Source organism: Ursus americanus, chromosome 4 (genome assembly GCF_024610735.1).
Source record: "Ursus americanus isolate L20-20 chromosome 4, mUrsAme1.1.p, whole genome shotgun sequence".
Taxonomy (NCBI): Eukaryota; Metazoa; Chordata; class Mammalia; order Carnivora; family Ursidae; genus Ursus; species Ursus americanus.
Window position 1 is genome coordinate 6,860,061 of NC_142130.1, and position 18,041 is coordinate 6,878,101.

At 37.5% G+C, this 18,041-nt stretch overlaps 1 protein-coding gene across 1 annotated transcript in view; it reads right to left on the reverse strand.

Moving 5' to 3' along the window:
- WDR49 (WD repeat domain 49) overlaps positions 1-18,041 on the reverse strand; it is a 128,021-nt gene that overhangs the window by 101,150 nt on the left and 8,830 nt on the right. Inside the window, 1 exon segment of the mRNA XM_087861381.1 lies at positions 6,235-6,675. Coding sequence (XP_087717507.1) covers positions 6,235-6,675 — 441 coding nt within the window.

Consider the following 18,041-nt stretch of genomic DNA (forward strand, 5'->3'; position numbering starts at 1 on the left):
TTCTCACAAAGAAAATCCCATGCCCAGATGATTTCACTAATAAATGCGACCAAACATTTGAAGAATTAACACCAATGTTTCTCAAACTCATCCAAAAAAAAAAAAAAAAAGTGGAGGGAATACTGCCCGAATCACTTGATGAAACCAGTACTATCTCATTACCAAAACCACACAAAGACATCACAATAATACTGCAACTTTATCTCCCTAATGAATATAGATGTAAAAATCTTCAATTAAACACTAGCAAAGAGAATCCAACAACGTATAAAAAAATTACATACCATGACCAAGCAATATTTATACCAGAATGCAAGGCTACTTTAACGTACAAATATCAATGTAATATTCTATGTTAATAAAATAAAGGACAAAAACTATATGAATATCTCAATACATACCAAAAAATGTATTAGACAAAATCCAACACATTTTCATGAAAAAAAAATGCTCAATAAACCAGGAAGAGAAGGAAACTTCTTCAACCTGATATATACAAAAAAATCACATAGCTGCTATCATACTTAATGGTGGAAAATTGAATGTATTCTTCTTACGATCAAGAATGTGATGAGGATGTTCACTCTCACCACTGCTATTCGTACCACACTGGAATTTCCAGGAAGGGAAATTAGACAAGAAAAAGAAATAAAAGCATCCAGATTGGGAAGGAAGAAGTTAGACTATCTTTATGAGTAGATGACATGAGCTTAAACATGGAAAATCCTAAAAGATAACAATAACAACAACAAAAAATGATCAAAACCAATAAATGGCTTCAGTGAAGTTGCAGGATATAAGATCATTTTCTTAAAATCTATTTTATTTCTGGGGCGCCTGGGTGGCACAGCGGTTAAGCGTCTGCCTTCGGCTTAGGGCGTGATCCCAGCGTTCTGGGATCGAGCCCCACATCGGGCTCCTCTGCTATGAGCCTGCTTCTTCCTCTCCCATTCCCCCTGCTTGTGTTCCTTCTCTCGCTGGCTGTCTCTATCTCTGTCAAATAAATAAATAAAATCTTTAAAAAAAAATCTATTTTATTTCTATACACTACTAATGTACAATCTGAAAATGATATTACCAAAAGCAGTGTTAGGAACACAAAGACAAAACAACAAAACACATGCTGTGATACAGTATTTGTAAATTATCCATCTGATAAATGTATATCTCCAGAATATATAAAGAAGTCTCAAAACTCAACAAAATAAATACAACAACGAAATGGGCAAAAGATTAGAACAGACACTTCACCAAAGAGGATATATAGGTAGCAAATCAACATATGAAGATATGCTCAATATTATTAGTCATTAAGGAAATGTGAATTCAAACCACAATAAGATAAAAAATATAAACCTTTTAAAATGGCTAAAATTAAGAGGGGAAAAAGAAACCCTGATTATACCAAATATTGGTAAGGATGTGCTATATCCACACTATGAAATATCACACAACAATAAAAAGATAAACTACTTTTTTATTATGTTCAGTAAGCCACTGTATAGTACATCATTAGTTTTTGATGTAGTGTTCAATGATTCATTAGTTACATGTAACACCCAGTGCTCATCACAACACTTGCCCTCCTTAATACCCATCACCCTGTTACCCCCTCCCCCAGTCACCTCCCCTCTGAGACCCTCAATTCGTTTCCGGGGGTCCATAGTCTCTCATGGTTCATCTCCCTCTCTGATTTCTCCCCCTTCAGATTTCCCTCCCTTCCCCTACGGTCCTTCGTGCTATTGCTTTATGTTCCACATATGAGTGATACCATATGATAATTGTCTTTCTCTGCTTGACTTATTTCACTTAGCATAATCTCCTCCAGTTCCATCCATGTCGATGCAAATGGTGGATATTCATCCTTTCTGATGGCTGAGTAATATTTCATTGTATATATGGATCACATCTTCTTTATCCATTCATCTATTGAAGGACGTCTCGGCTCCTTCCAGAGTTTAGCTATTGTGGACATTGCTGCTATGAACATTGGGATGCATGTGCCCCTTCTTTTCACTACATCTGTATCTTTGGAGTAAATACCTAGCAGTGCAATTTCTGAGTCGTAGAGTAGCTCTATTTTTAACATCTTGAGGAACCTCCATACTGTTTTCCAGAATGGCTGTACCAGCTTGCACTCACCAACAGTGTAAGGGGGTTCCCCTTTCTCCACATCCTTGCCAACATTTGTTGTTTCCTGTTTTGTTAATTTTTGCCATTCTAACTGGTGTAAGGTGATCTCTCATTGTGGTTTTGCTTTGTATTTCCCTGATGGTTAGTGATACTGGCAATTTTTCGTGCGTTTGTTAGCCATTTGTATGTCTTTTTTGGAGAAGTGTCTGTTCATGTCTTCTGTCCACTTTTTGACTGGGTTATTTGTTTTCTGAGTGTTGAGTTTGAGAAGTTCTTTATAGATCTTGGATATCAGCCCTTTATCTGTAGTGTCATTTGCAAATATTTTCTCCCATTACGTGTGTTGCCTCTTAGTTTTGTTGACTGCTTCCTTCACTGTGCAGAAGCTTTTTATCTTGAGGAAGTCCCAAAAGTCCATTTTTGCTTTTGTTTCCCTTGCATTTGGAAATGTTTCTTGAAAGAAGTTACTGTGGCTGATGTTGAAGAGGTTGCTGCCTATGTTCTCCTCTAGGATTTTGATGGATTCCTGTCTCACATCGAGGTATTTCATCCATCTTGAGTTTATCTTTGTGTATGATGTAAGGGAATGGTCCAGTTTCATTCTTCTATATGTAGCTGTCCAATTTTCCCAGCACCACTTATTGAAGAGACTGTCTTGTTTCCATTGGATATTTTTTTCCTGATTTGTCAAAGATTAGTTGACCATAGAGTTGAGGGTCCATTTCTGGAGTTTCTATTCTGTTCCATTGGTCTACGTGTCTGTTTTTGTGCCAATACCTGTCTTAGTGATAACAACCTTGTAATATAGCTTTAAGTCAGGCAATGTGATGCCCCCAGCTTAGTTTTTCTTTTTCATCATTCCCTTGGCAATTCAGGGTCTTTTTCTGGTTCCATACAAATTTTAGGATTGTTTGTTCCAGCTCTTTGAAAAATGCCAATGGTATTTTAAAAGGGATGGTATTGAAAGTGTAAATTGCTCTGGGCAGGACAGACATTTTAACTATGTTCATTCTTCTAATCCATGAGCATGGAAGGTTTTTCCACCTTTTTGTATCTTTCTCAATTTCTTTCATAAGTGTTCTGTAGTTTCTAGAGTATAGATCATTTACCTCTTTGGTTAGGTTTATTCCTAGGTATCTTATCGTTTTTGTTGCTATTGTGAATGCAATTGATTCCTTAATTTCTCTTTCTACAGTTACATTGTTAGTATATAGAAAAGTAACTGATTTCTGCACATTGATTTTGTATCCTGCCACATTGCTGAACTACAGATGTATCTCAAAATCCAAGCCAAGCTAAAGAAGTCAGACCAAAAAGAGTACACACTGTTTGATGTCAATTATATAAAACTCTAGAAAATGCTAACTATTGTATAGTGACAGTGAGCATATTAGTTGCTACCCGACAAAGAGAGATGGGAGGAGTTGAACAGGGGACTTCAAAAGAGCACAAGGAAACTTTTAAGGAAGATGAATATGTTCATTATCTTCATTGTACTGTTGATTTTTCACAGTATCTAAACGCATTAAAAATCTATCCACTTGGGTACTTTTAATATGTGCAGTACATTTTGTGTAATTATACCTCAATAAAGCTGTTTGAGAAAAGAAGAAAAAAGCAACATTTTTAAAACTTCCATGTTGACTAAGTGCAAAGGAAAAAGGCTAAGATTTCATCATCAGTCCTGGAAAGAAGAAACAATGCCACATAATCATCACACAATATAACAACACAAATATTACATGATAATAATAGAATGCTGCACACAGATATAAAAGAAAATCTGGACTTGAACTATGTTTTAATCAATACAGTTAACATTATTAACACCAGATCCTTAGAAAGAAGGAACTGGATACGACATCAGCTACTATTCCAGAGGCAGCAAAGACTCTGAAACAGGTTCTGAAACCAAGCTGCCTCTGTTTACAAATCTTGCAACACTGATTACATCCTATGTGACTGGGGGCAAATTCCACCTCTCCTTGCCTAGTCTCTCATTCCTAAAGTGGGAATGATACCCACCTTATGCTGATCTTGAGAAGATTAATAGAGTAAGGCATGTCACATAGGAAGCAAATGATGATGATGATGATGATGCTTTATGTTCCAGGCATCAGAGCATACCATTTGCCACTAAAAAGAACCTGGGTCTTTGGAGAAATGGCTGATTCTGGATCTGGCATAATAAATATGCAAGATGATTCTGGAACATTTTGTCATACCAGAAAGCAAAGAAGCTTTCAAAGACTAATACACTTTATATCAGAAAAGACTCAGAAGCTAACTTGTATTCATCCTGGTGTCCAAAGATGGTACAATTTTAAGGATGGATTGATAACTCAGTGGACTGAAAGAAATCAAATTGCTTAAACTCATGAGTTTGTAATGATACTGGTACTCATTCTTCATCTTTAGAAGATTTTGAATGCTGGTAAATAAAAGTAAAGAATTAGTCATTTATCCTGTCTTTGGTCTATGATTTGTACTACATTATGGCTAAATAATTAACAAGGGGAATTTCTTTCTATAGAGGTATTTCACTTTATAAAGAGGAAATGATGAACGTAGAATGTCGTCATCATCTTGTAACCCCTAAATAAACTGATAGATCAAGGAATAATCAGTGGTAACTGTTAATGTCCCAAGAAGAGAGAGAACAGGCATTTTGTGCCTACCAACTGAGGAACCTGTATTCCAGAACAAACAATTCTAAAACTGATCAAATCTTTAGATCTGACTACCAATATACCAGAAATATGGGGAACAAGTGGACATGTTCAACAACCCTATCTAAATACAGTCCACAAAATCCAGACTGCGGGAAACTCTAAAGGACAAACACCTAGTTTCTTTAACAAAAACAGCAACAGCAAGAACAAAACAATGGAGCAATACAGAAGAGGTGGAGAAAAACATGTAGATCAAAAGAGACCAATCAACAATTCACGGTGGTCTGGACCTTATTCAGATCCTGATTCAAACAAACTATTAAACAAGGAATTAACAGACTATTAAAAATTATAAGACAGGAAAATATGTACATGACTGAATATTTGATGATAGTAAGGAATTATTATAATTGATATTAAATGTGATAGCAGTATTATGGTTATGTTAAAAGGGAGACTTTTTAGAAAGACGAAATATTTACAGATTAAATAATTACATTACTTAGGTTTCAAAAGTGGGGAGATATAGATAAAACTAGATTGGCTGTGAATTGGAAATGGTTAAGGGTAAATATTGGCTCTTAACACTATCATCTCTGCCTGTGTGTGCATTTAAGAATTTTCATAAAAAGTTTGCCATCTGCTTAATATAAAATACTAAGAATATGGATTCTTTAAGCTTCTTCATCCTTCCCTCACAAACTGATTTTCCTTTCAATGTGTTATCTTACTTATAGGTCGAGTCACATAAGGGTATTTGTACTTAGGGGGCCCTCCCCATCATAATTAGGAAACTGGCTAGAACAGTGGTTAAAATCAGATAAGCATTCCTTGTAACTGTATTGAGCTGTGCCACACATTGTTACAGCCTCTCAGCTCTGCATATGGGCCCATGATTCTACTATAGACTATAGAGTCGGAAACATCTTATGAGCCAGCAATGCAGCATGGCCACATTCGGGACAGAGCCAAGAATCTGAGTCACTATCAGCTGTGTCCTTTAAAGGTGCCCAAGAAAACAGTTTGGGAAATCGAGTAGCCCACTTGGCTCCACTTGCATTCCCTCCATGTCAGAGGAGAGGCACAGAGGGCTACTACAGCTCTCTGTCACTGCCAGTGTTATACTTGATAGTGACCAGGAGCCCTGTCTCATCAATTTCCCCCTTTTAAAGTAGTAAATTTAGGGTGCCTGGGTGACTCAGTCAGTTAAGCATCTGCCTTCAGCTTAGGTCATGATCCCAGGGTCCTGGGATCGAGTCCTGCATTGGGCTCCCTGCTCAGCAGGAAGTCTGCCTCTCCCTCTACTCCCCACCCCACTAGTGATATCTCTCTCTCTTTTTCTATCTCTCTCCTCTTTCTCTCTCAAATAAACAAATTAAAAAATCTTAAAAAAAATAAAGTAGTAAATTTATTTATGAAGACTTGGTACCTTGTTTACATTTTCCAGAGAAACCAGACTTGTCACCCACAGGTGTTTAAGCTTGGTGGCATCTGAAGTGATGGGAAGGGTTTCTTGCAGCTTTAAATTCTCTCCCCAGATTCCTAATAAACCTTCCTTACTGATGGTCAGATAACGACTTGAACTTTTTAAGAAAATTACTTTTTGAATGGTGTCCTTGTGTTTCACTGGGAGGAATTCAAGGTCTTTCCACTGGGGAACCACAGTTGCCTTTGCTCGTTCGTCTTTCTCGTAAAGGGCTGACAGCATAAATGAAGTCAGCTTGTCCCAGTTAATGAAGCCATCTTGGGCCACATCTACTCTGTCGAAGAATTCCCCATATTCTTCTTTTGTGCCCCAACCAACAATCTTTGTCATCCTTTGCATAAACTCTTCTTTGGACATGCAAATGGTTTGACATGGCTCTGAGGGCTAGAAATAAGAATAAAAACAAGACAATAGTGAAACCATCCATAAATACCAGAGCACCGTCCCATCCCCAAATATGGACCTAATCAGCAAATATTCCAAGATGCAAAGACAAATGTCTTTTACTCTATAACAGGACTATATATTAATTGGGACTGGGGAGCACATAACTGACAACGCTACAAGCTGACATGTTTAAGAACAAATATCCTTATAACTGGAAAAGGGAGGCAGAGACTTATATAATGATGGAAGCAGCAGGCGGAGTAATGTGGAGCTATATTCCAAGGAATGCATACACCTCCAGAAGCAAGAAAAGGCAGGGCAGCAGTCTCCACTAGAGCCTCCAGAAGGCAGGCGATCCTGACAACAACCTGACTTGAGCCCAGCACAACCCATTTTGGACTTCGACCTCCAAAGTAAGATCATGAATTTGTGTGTTTGAAGTTACTAAGTTTGTGGTAATTTGGTGTAACATCAGTAGGAAACTAGTATAGTGGTTCACAGATGATGGGTGGACAGAGTTTAGCACAGCCAGTAAAATTATATGACACTGAAACTAATCCAAAAGCAAGAAGTCCACTTCTATAAATACACCATTACAAATATGCCATGACAGTGAAACCATATATGGTTGATTTTTGTTATTAGTCTTACTTATGCCCTATAAAGTCTTTGCCAATACTAAATTAGCAGATACTGGACCACAGTTTTGAGAGGAAACACAGAGTCATGTTTCTATGAGCCTCTGGTCACAATACTTTCATCACTTGATCAATTCATAATTTGTTTTGTGTGTTTCCATGGAAAGACACTTAATTTAATATATATAGTTTATTTACTAATATTGGATTCATTTACCAGCTGAATAAAGCTTATCTAACACACGTGTTTTCTCCGTAAGGCACCTCAGTGTCTTCTTGCACTTAAGGACACTAAACAGAACTTTACCACCACACTTGGGGGCGATTTTTAAACAGTGAAATCACCAACAAAGACACAAAATGCATAAAGAACTTGGCACTATGTAGACAGCAAATAGGATACTTGTTTGCAGTATGAGAGCTAGAATAAAAAGGCAGAGTGTCACGTTGTCTGACCTCAGCCTGGAATACGTACATCAGAGGCTGAAATCTTTGGCCACTCTGTCCATGTCTGCGAATGACCATGAAAGCATCTCCAGTATTAATTAGAGGTTACAAATAAATTTCAGCAAGTAGGCAAACTCACAAATACAAAATCTGTGCATAATGAGAATACCGTATTGTTAATATTATTATTCTTTGAGGGATGCCTTTGAGGGTGGCTCAGTTGGTTGTGTCCGCCTTCTGCTCAGGTCATGATCCCGGGGTCCTGGGATTGAGTTTCACATTGGGCTCTTTGCTCCACAGGGAGCCTGCTTCTCCCTCTGCCTGCCGTTCCCCTGCTTATGCTCTTTCTCTCTCTGACAAATAAATAAAATCTTTTAAAAATTTTTAAAAATATTATTTGAAACAATATTTCAACTAAGTATATCTTTTACTATTTTAATAGGCTATTTGGTTTGGTGAGATTCATGATGAGAGAATCTACTCTTCCTACTACCTTGGAGCCAAGGAGTCAGGATTGATAGTAAGCACCAGGAGACAGCATACTGTAGAGCGAGTCATATCATTGTACGTTTAACCCTACTTCCACCAGTAATTGTGAGAACTACTGGCAAGTTACTTCACTGCTGAGAGTTAATTTCCCCATCTGTAAAGTGAGTATACCAATATCAGCCACAAGAAAATTGTTTGTAAAATTAACTGACATATCAATAGATGAAGAAAAAGTATTTGACAAAATTCAATGCCCATTCATGATAAAAACTCTCAGTAAACTAAGAATAGAGGGGGAACTTCCTTAACTTATTAAAGAATATCTACCCCAAAAATATACATTTAACATCATACTCAATGGTGAGACACTGGAAGCTTTCCTACTAAGATCTGGTAAAAGACAAGGATGCTTCCTCTCACAATAGCTTTTTAACATCATAATGAAAGTTCTAGCTAATGCAGAAAGGAAATAAAAGGCATACAGACTGGAAAAGAAATAAAACTGTTTTTGTTTACAGGTAGCACGATCATCTATGTAGAAAACCTGAAAGAATCAACAAATAAACTCCTGGAACTCATAATAATTACAGCAAGACCACAGGATACAAGGTTAACATGCAAAAGTCAATTGCTTTGCTATATACCAGCAACCAGTAAGTGGAATTTGAAATTGAAACCACAATACCATTTATCACAGCATCCAGAAAAATGAAATGCATATAAATCTAACAAAATATGCATAAGATCTTTATGAAGTAAACTACAAAACTCCAATCAATGAAATCAAGAAGAGCTAGATAAATGAAAACATAGTCCACGCTTATAGATAGGAAGACTCAATACTGCCAAGATCTCAGTTCTTCCCAAAATAATCTATAGATTCCTTGCAATTCCAATCAAAATCCCAGCAAGTTATTTTGCAGATATCAACAAACTGATTCTAAAGTTTATATGGAGAAGTCAAAGACCCAGATGAACTAACACAATATTGAAGGGCAAGAACAAAGTTGGAGAACTAACTCTACCTGACTTCCAGACTTACTGTAAAGCTATAGTAAGTACCCAAACGGTGTGGTATTGGCATAAGAATAGACAAAGAGATCAATGGAACAGAGAGCCCAGAAATAGACCCACATAAATTTAGTCAATAGATCTCTGACAAAGGTCCAAGGTAATACAGTAGAGAAAAAATAGTATTTTCAACAAGTGGTGCTGGAATAACTGGACAGCCACACGATAAAAAAATGAATCTAGATACAAACCTTACATCCTTCACAAAAATTAACTTAAAATGGATCACAGACCTAAACGTAAGACACAAAACTCTAAAACTCCTAGCCAATTACCTAGAATCAAACCTCGATGACCTTCAGTTTGGTGATGACTTTTTAGCTGTAGCACCAAAGGTGCAATGCACAAGAGAAAGAACTAATAATCTGGACTTCACTCGGGGCGCCTGGGCGGCTCAGACGTCAAGCAGCTGCCTTCCACCCAGGGCGTGATCCCAGAGTCCTGGGACCGAGCCCCGCATCGGGCTTCCAGCTCTGCTGGGAGCCTGCTTCTTCCTCTCCCACTCCCCCTGCTTTTGATCCCTCTCTCTCTGGCTGCCTCTCTCTCTGTCAAATAAATAAATAAATAATCTTAAAAAAAAAAATCTGGACTTCACTAAAATTAAGAACTTCTGCTCTACAAAATATAATGTCAAATGAATGAGAGAAAATCCATAGACTGGGAGAAAGTATTTTCAAAAGATGTATCTGATAAAGAACTCACCCAGAATATATTTTTAAAATTTAACAATAAGAAAACAATCCAATTTAAAAATGGGCCAAAGGCCTTAATTCATTACCTCACAAAAGAAGATATACAGATATGCAAAAAGCATATGAAAAGAAGCTCCACATCATATGTCATCAGGGAAATGCAAATCAAAACAGCAAGGTGTCCCTACACACCCTATTGGAATGGCCAAAATTCTGGGACACTGACAAGAGCAAATGCCGACAGGATCTAGAACAGGAACTCTCACGCATTGCTGATGGGAATGTAACATCATACAGCCTCTCTGGAAGACAGTTTGGTGGTTTCTTAGAAAACTGAACATACTCTTATTACCTGATCCAGCAATCATGCTCCTTGGTATTAACCCAAATGAACTGAAAACTTCGGTTTTCAGACAAAAACCTGCACACGGATGTTTATAGGAGCTTTATCGTAATTGCCAATACTTGGAAGCAACCAAGTTGATGTCCTTCAGAGGTGAATGAATAAATAAACTGTGGTATATCCAGAGAATAGAATAGTACAGCGCTAAAAAGAAATGAGCTATTAAGCCATGTAAAGACCTGGAGGGACCTTAAATGCATACCACTAAATGAAAAAAGACAATCTGAAAAGGTTGCATGGTATGATTCCAGCTACACGAAATTCTAGAAAAGGCAAAACCACAGAAACAGTGAAAGGTTCAGTGGTTGGCAGGGGTTAGAGTGGGGGAGGGTGAATGGGCCGAGCCCAGAGGGTTTCCAGGGCAGTGAAGCTGCCCTGTATGACACCATAATGGTGGGTATATGTCATTATGCTCTTGTCCAAACCCCACAGAATGGACGAGACTAAGAGTGGTCCTAACATAAAGTGTGGACTTTGGGTGACTCTGAGGTGTCAATGTAGGTTCATCGATGGGAACAAGTGCACCCTCTGGTGGGGATGCGGATAACAGGGGAGGCTGTGCACGTGTCAGGGAAGAGGATATATAAGTAATCTCTGTATCTGCCCCTTAATACGTTGTGTGTCTAAAACTACTCTAAAAATGTAAAGTCTTAATTGAAAAAAAAAAGGTGAACTGAAGTATTATGTGTGCAAAAACTAAGTAATCAAGTGTTTAATAGAATTTAGTCTAGGCTTTTAATTAATTAAATGAACTTTCTGAGAAATAATTGGTATCTAGCCCTTTGAACTACTCAGAAGTCCATCATTCTTTTCTTTGTTGAATTATTTTTAGTCCAAAAAGTTTAGAGAGATGGAAATTTTTCAGTGACCCAGATTTTAAGTGTGGAGAAAGAAATCTGATCGTAAAAACACTCCATTTGAGCCAAACTGCAAAATGTTTCTAAACACTAAGTCAATGTTGATCTTTTACTTTAAAACTGTTACATAATGATATCAATCAACCTCTTATATTTATGTTATTATCTTATGTATAAAACATTTTAAAGCTGAATCGAGTATTTTCTTCCTATGAATTAGTGATTTTTTTTTTTTACTTCTAAGAACAGGAAATTGTTTTGACTGATAAATACCAAAATAAGTCTTTGCTATATTCTAGAATATGGAATTGCAAGTAGACCATAAACAAAGATGACAACAGACTTTCCTTCCCAAAGTAACATACATTATCAAATTTATAATTTTCTGCACATTGATAATGCCAATATGCACTGGGAGAAGATTTACGAAATTTGACAGAAACGAGCAATTACATAATACACCGGACAGTTCTATTATTGACTGTTCACTGATTTAAGTTTGAAAATAAAACCAATTTTTGCCATACCTTTGCTTAAAATTTAGGAATTTGCTTTTACTAAAAATTTCTAACGTGTTTCAAGAAGCATTATACCTTGTATACTGTGGTTTGTGTATGTGGTTTGTGTTTATTAATTCTATTACACTCCAGCTTTAATAAATTAACTCAACGTACAATGAAAGTATGTGTTCTTTCACACAAACTTAAAAGCACAAATGTATTAACTTTGACCGCACGGTTAATGCTCATTTGATCAATGGCTCCCACTTAGGTTCTGGGACCAGAACTGATTCACACATTTCATTGTATTATACACATGACGCACTGCGGCGGGACGATTGTGTGGTTGTGCGGATGGAGCTCTCAGCCTCAGCCTCAGTTATTCTGCCTCCAAATGGGGGTAATGATAACTAACTGCTGGGGCTGTTATCAGGATTAGCTGGTAATTTATGTGAACCACACAGCACAACGTAAGGTGAGCATAACACATTTATTATACTCAATAAATGTTAATTCCCTGCTAACTAGTTTAAATAATAGAAGGACTATATATACAATGTCCTCATGTTAGCAATGACTCGTCTCTAAGGATTTAGCTAAATTCATTTGTTGATATGAGTGTGTGTGTGTGTGTGTGTAAGGATTTGGAAGTGTACATAATTACTAATTTTAGTAAATTGGTCCTCTCTATCCGGGTTGGCTAGTTGCTAACTAGACCTTCTAAGAGGCTTCTCAGTGGGTCCAAAGAACGTGAAGGAGACTCTACTAACAGGATAACGGAAGCTCTCCGTTTCTCCGCCCGTGGCCATCATGGCAGCAGAGGCTAGTTTTGGGCTTCATATGAAATAGCAACTGTACGCACGGTTTCAACGGCTCTTCCTCAGATAGAAAATGGTTCTAAGTGAGCTCAGTGAAAGTAAAGTTTACCTACCCGTTTCCAGAGACCAAGACCCTTTCATACAGACAAGACCCACATTGGGTCCTTGTGAGCCACTTCTGCTCCTTGATGAATGTTTGCTGAGCCGGAGGTTTCTATCCTGGACTTCTCAGCAGAAGGTATCTCCACAGGAAGAAAGATAAAGGAGTCCCTCAGTCTAAAAATGAGCTTGCCTATACCATGATTTAGTTGAGATAAACTCTCAACCTGTATTAGATTCAGTACTGAGTAGCAAAATAACTTACTTTGGAAGAAAAATACATGCATATGTAAGTATACATGTATATCTAAAATTAATGCCAATTTAGTTAACATCTGGATATTATGCCTAAATTCACTCCATAATATTTGGGTGACCATAAGTCAGTCATAATAATACTCAGGGTTTATATTAGGGTACAATAAGATAATCTGCATATAAGGCCATCTTTACATTAAACAAATTTATTCCAACTTTAAGTTATTATTGTTGAAGTCACATCCTCAGCAAGCTAGATTCACAAGCATATATTTAGTATAGCTAGGGAAATATTAAGAATTTAGGAAATTTGATTTCATTATAAAACATAAGCATAAAATAATTAATTCTTGGTCCCTTCAATTGAAAATTTAATTTGACTTTAGTAAGAAGTATGGCTTTAATATAACCTTCTTCCCATAGATAATCTGTTCCAATTTGAATGCAGACTTTCCAAACAAAAACTCCTGACAGCGTTTGAAAGTATACTCTTTCACTTCTTTTAGTCAAGATTCTCTGGTCTTTTGGAGGTAAAAATTAGTAGCCCAGCATCTCTTAGAACTTCTCTTATAATAAAAGAGAACAGTGTAATTTTTTTTAAAGATTTTATTTATTTATTTGACAGAGATAGAGACAGCCAGCGAGAGAGGGAACACAAGCAGGGGGAGTGGGAGAGGAAGAAGCAGGCTCATAACAGAGGAGCCTGATGTGGGGCTCCATCCCATAACGCCGGGATCACGCCCTGAGCCGAAGGCAGACGCTTAACCGCTGTGCCACCCAGGTGCCCCAAGTGAACAGTGTATTATCTAATAGAAAACATATTCTCATTCAGTCGTTTGAAGATAATGTTTGTACATTTATTTTGCTATGTCTATTTAACTATGGAGCAATAAAATAACCCAGTATTGCTTCCAATTGTTCTTGCAAAAAAGCTAATACACTCGGAAAGTCTGATTGATTATCTCAGTGGACACAACTTTAGATATTTAGAAAATCTTCCTGTCTTTCTGAAAACCTTTCAAAGAATATTCTAAAAATCGTTTCCTTTTGCCTAGAAACCATTTTTCGCAGATATAGTCAGTTCTCATAAGCTATCTTAAAAAAAAAAAAAAGGCATGGACTTTGTACAAGTCCCTTCAGCCTTTGAGATTTGTAAGATTTAGATTTCGCTGTACCTTCTGTGAAAACTAAGCATGAAACCTAAGTGCAAACCTTCAAAAATATACCCTTTGCAAGAAACTTGACCACCTTTTTTTAAACTGAGATCATGTAACTTCAATTAGCAATGTCTAAGTGTGCCAACACATTTTTAAAATTACTTTTTTGCACAAAATAATTCATAAAAATTTGGTGTAGAAAATACAAAATCTATAAGCCGAGGGGCGCCTGGGTGGCACAGCGGTTAAGCGTCTGCCTTCGGCTCAGGGCGTGATCCCGGAGTTGTGGGATCCAGCCCCGCATCAGGCTCCTCTGCTATGAGCCTGCTTCTTCCTCTCCCATTCCCCCTGCTTGTGTTCCCTCCTCACTGGCTGTCTCTATCTCTGTCAAATAAATAAATAAATAAAATCTTTAAAAAAAAAAAAAAATCTATAAGCCGAAATTTAAAATCCTCCATAATGCCATCAACAGGTCAGACTTTTTTTCTGGGCAGAAAAAGAAATACCTGTGTATTATTTTTTCAAATGGTGTCATGATATACATTATCTTTGGATGCTGCATTTTCCTCTTCCATCAAACTGTGAAGGTGTGCCTCGTACAATATATATTGGTCTTTACCATCATTTTTAATGGCTACACAATATGCTGTGGAAAAGACATGCAATTTATGGCCCCCTTATCAAAAATTCCAATCATTCCCAGTGCTTTGCTGTTCTCTATAAACAGCCCTGCAACAAACATCCCAATACATACATCTTTGTTCACTTGTCCAATTACTTCCTGAGGGAAATTCCCTAGAAACAGAATTGCTGAGTCAGAATTTAAACATTCTTAAGGTTTTTGATAGGTCTTGCCAAATCCTCCTGCAAAAGGCTGTACAAATTTACATCTCCATCAACAAAGTATGAGATTGCCTATACCCAAAACCCTCACAGAGCTCACTCCTCCTAAGACTCACCAATTGGTTGCTAGAAAAAGAATTCTAGTAAGCCTAAACATTTACATACTTGCAGGCAAAACACAGCAATACATTCTTGAAGCTGACACCTAATTCTTTTAAATTCTGCCAACTTTTAGGAATGCTCTTCATGTTTGTTTTTTCCGTAATTTTTTCCAATAGCAATAGTTTATGATGAAATGAGGAAAGAAAGTTTTTCTCCTTTTTTCTCTACTCTGTAAATAAGGACTTGCCCAAGACAAGACTGCAAGTCCCAGTTAAAAACTATGGAGAGACGACATTCCAATTTGCTCAGAAATCTAGGGATTTTCTCCCACGCCAAAGCAAAGAGTGGGTTAACATGTCACTGGCCCAGAGTTCACTGCCCTCATTCACTGGTGAGTATGTGCTTCCAGATCCTGAAAATTAATGTCAAATTATGAGTTGTAAGCCACTTAGAGGGATACTTTCACCCATCCATCCATCTATCCATCCACTGATCTCTTTAATAAATATATATTAAGCTTATACACCACACAAGGTAGAATGGGGTAGGCTTATTTATTCATTCACTCAACAAATATTTATTAAGTGACTGCTCCATGCCAAACACTATTTTAAGCACTCAGCATCAAGGCTGTGCTCTTCAAATACACTTCAGTAGAGAGCCTCCGTGTGCTGGTTACAGTGAATGACACATGGTTTCGGGTTACCAAAAGTGATAGGAAGACAAGAATCACACTAATTACTCTTCCCTAATTTCAAACTGAATTTAGCATATATGCATGTCAAAAGCATTCCATAAACAGAAGTCTTTCATGGACCAGAAACCTTTCCTTAGTTTGAAAGCTTTTTATTTTTTTCTTTCATATCATTAGCATTCTGCAATGCTTTTTTTTTTTCCTCTACATGAAAAATAGTTTCTAATAGAGTTTCAGAATCTTGTTTTCCTCAGGACCTGCTAGTTTTACCAAGCATTTTACCCAAAATAATATTTCTTCTGTCAAATATTTGGCATGATTTTTGGGTAATGTTCCATGACAGCTGAATGAGTATACACTATCAAAATGCATCCTTTCCCCCTATCTCTATAATTAAATTTAAAATTAACATGCTGCTTTCTCATGCTTCGTTCTGTTACGCTGGCCTCAATTTCCCTTGGTTCCGAAGCCTATCGGTTATGAATATGTATTAGCTTTTGCTGTCACACCCTGTGAACGTCTTCTGGAGCAGAAGATTAGGTATGCTATTTCGAAACGGCTGCATCAGTTTAAATCATCCCCTGCGATGTTCACCTACCAGTGAACTTTCATGAGAGACTGAACTACGGAACAGGAGACCTAGTCTGCCAGCCGAGGTTCATATAGCCTTTTTTTTTTCTTGCTTCAATGAATTTTAGTCAGTTTTAATTTTTATTTACAGTATGATATCAACGATTCAAGAGCTCGCCAGTCTGAATGGAGTTAAAAATTACTGACTAACAAAGACAGGCAAATGGACGCCCTCAAGCACCATACTACTTCTGTCCAACCAAACTTCGCACTTCATATCCTCTGTCCAGAAAACTAATCTCCCTTTGGGCACTTGGGTGGCTCACGTGGTTGGGCATCTGCCTTTAGCTCAGGTCATGATCCCAGGCTCCTGGGATTGAGCCCCATGTCAGGCTCCCTGCTCAGAGGGGACTCTGCTTCTCCCTCTGCCCCTCCGCCTGCTCGTTCTCTCCCTCTCTCTCCTTCTCTCTCGCACTCTGTCCCCCCCCTCAAATAAATAAATAAAACCTTAAAATAAATAAATAAATAAATAAAACTTTTCTCCCAACTCACATTTACCTGCCACAGTGATACCCTTCCCTCACATGGTAGCTTGGATGTTACTTCCTCCAGGAAGTCTTCCAGGAGGTCCCTCCCAAATGCAAGCAATGTGTTCCCCCAACATTGTTCTTTTCCTCAGAGCACTAAGCAGTTAACAGAGTAACTGCGAGTTCACTTGCTGGCATACCCTTCTGTGAGGGAAGGCCCGAGTCTAAGTGGTTTTCAACCACCACAGGATAGACATCAATAAGTGCCTGTTGCTAGAATGAGGAAATGAATGAATATATTTTTAATATGCTCTTCCATGTTGCAGAAGAGATGTTCATCTGTTTTACTAATAACTGCAGTTTGAGAAGGAGGCCAGAATAATGAACAATGGTCAAGTTATAGAATAATACTGTATAAAATGTGGGAAAATCAGCAAGAATTCCAAGTAAAGTTTAGGGTTGTTCACGATGAGAAAAGGGACAAAAATGGATATCAGACCACTCTGAGCAATGGTCTGGCTCTGCCCAAAACTCAGATGGAGCTGGACAAATGCCTTCATTTAGACTTTTATTTCCCTGCCTGTAAAATGAAGGCAATAAACTAGTTCTCTAAGTCTCTCTCTTAACGCTAAAACCCAGTGAAAGGAAGTTGATGGAGAAGCACTACATAGTAGAGGATCAAAGTATTTATTAAAAGCACTGCTTTTAAATTCAGCATTATTTAAATTCAGCATTGTTAGACACACATTTAGAGCAGCACCACGAAATTTGTAGGTTATTAAGATATACTGACATTTTAATGACATTTATCTTTGCACTGAATTATGGTACAGATAAGGTGCCCACGGAGCCATTTGTTCTGCCTTACCCAGCTACAAGCGCAGTTCTATTTTCCCATAATTGAGACCTTGATACACACAAATACTCACATTTTTCATTTTAGAATATGATTATGCACTGTTCTGCGATTTTCCTTTTTTTTCACTGAACACTAAATCTGACAATTTTATATGCCTGACTTATTCTTTTTAATAGCTGAGTAGTAAGTAGGCACATACCACAGTTTATTTATCCATCCACTTATTGACAAATATTTGGGCTGTTTTAAATAGTCCACTTTGCTGACAATGTTACGGTGGGTATTCTTATACAGATATTTTTTCTGCACATGTCAGTATTTAGGATAGCACATCAAATT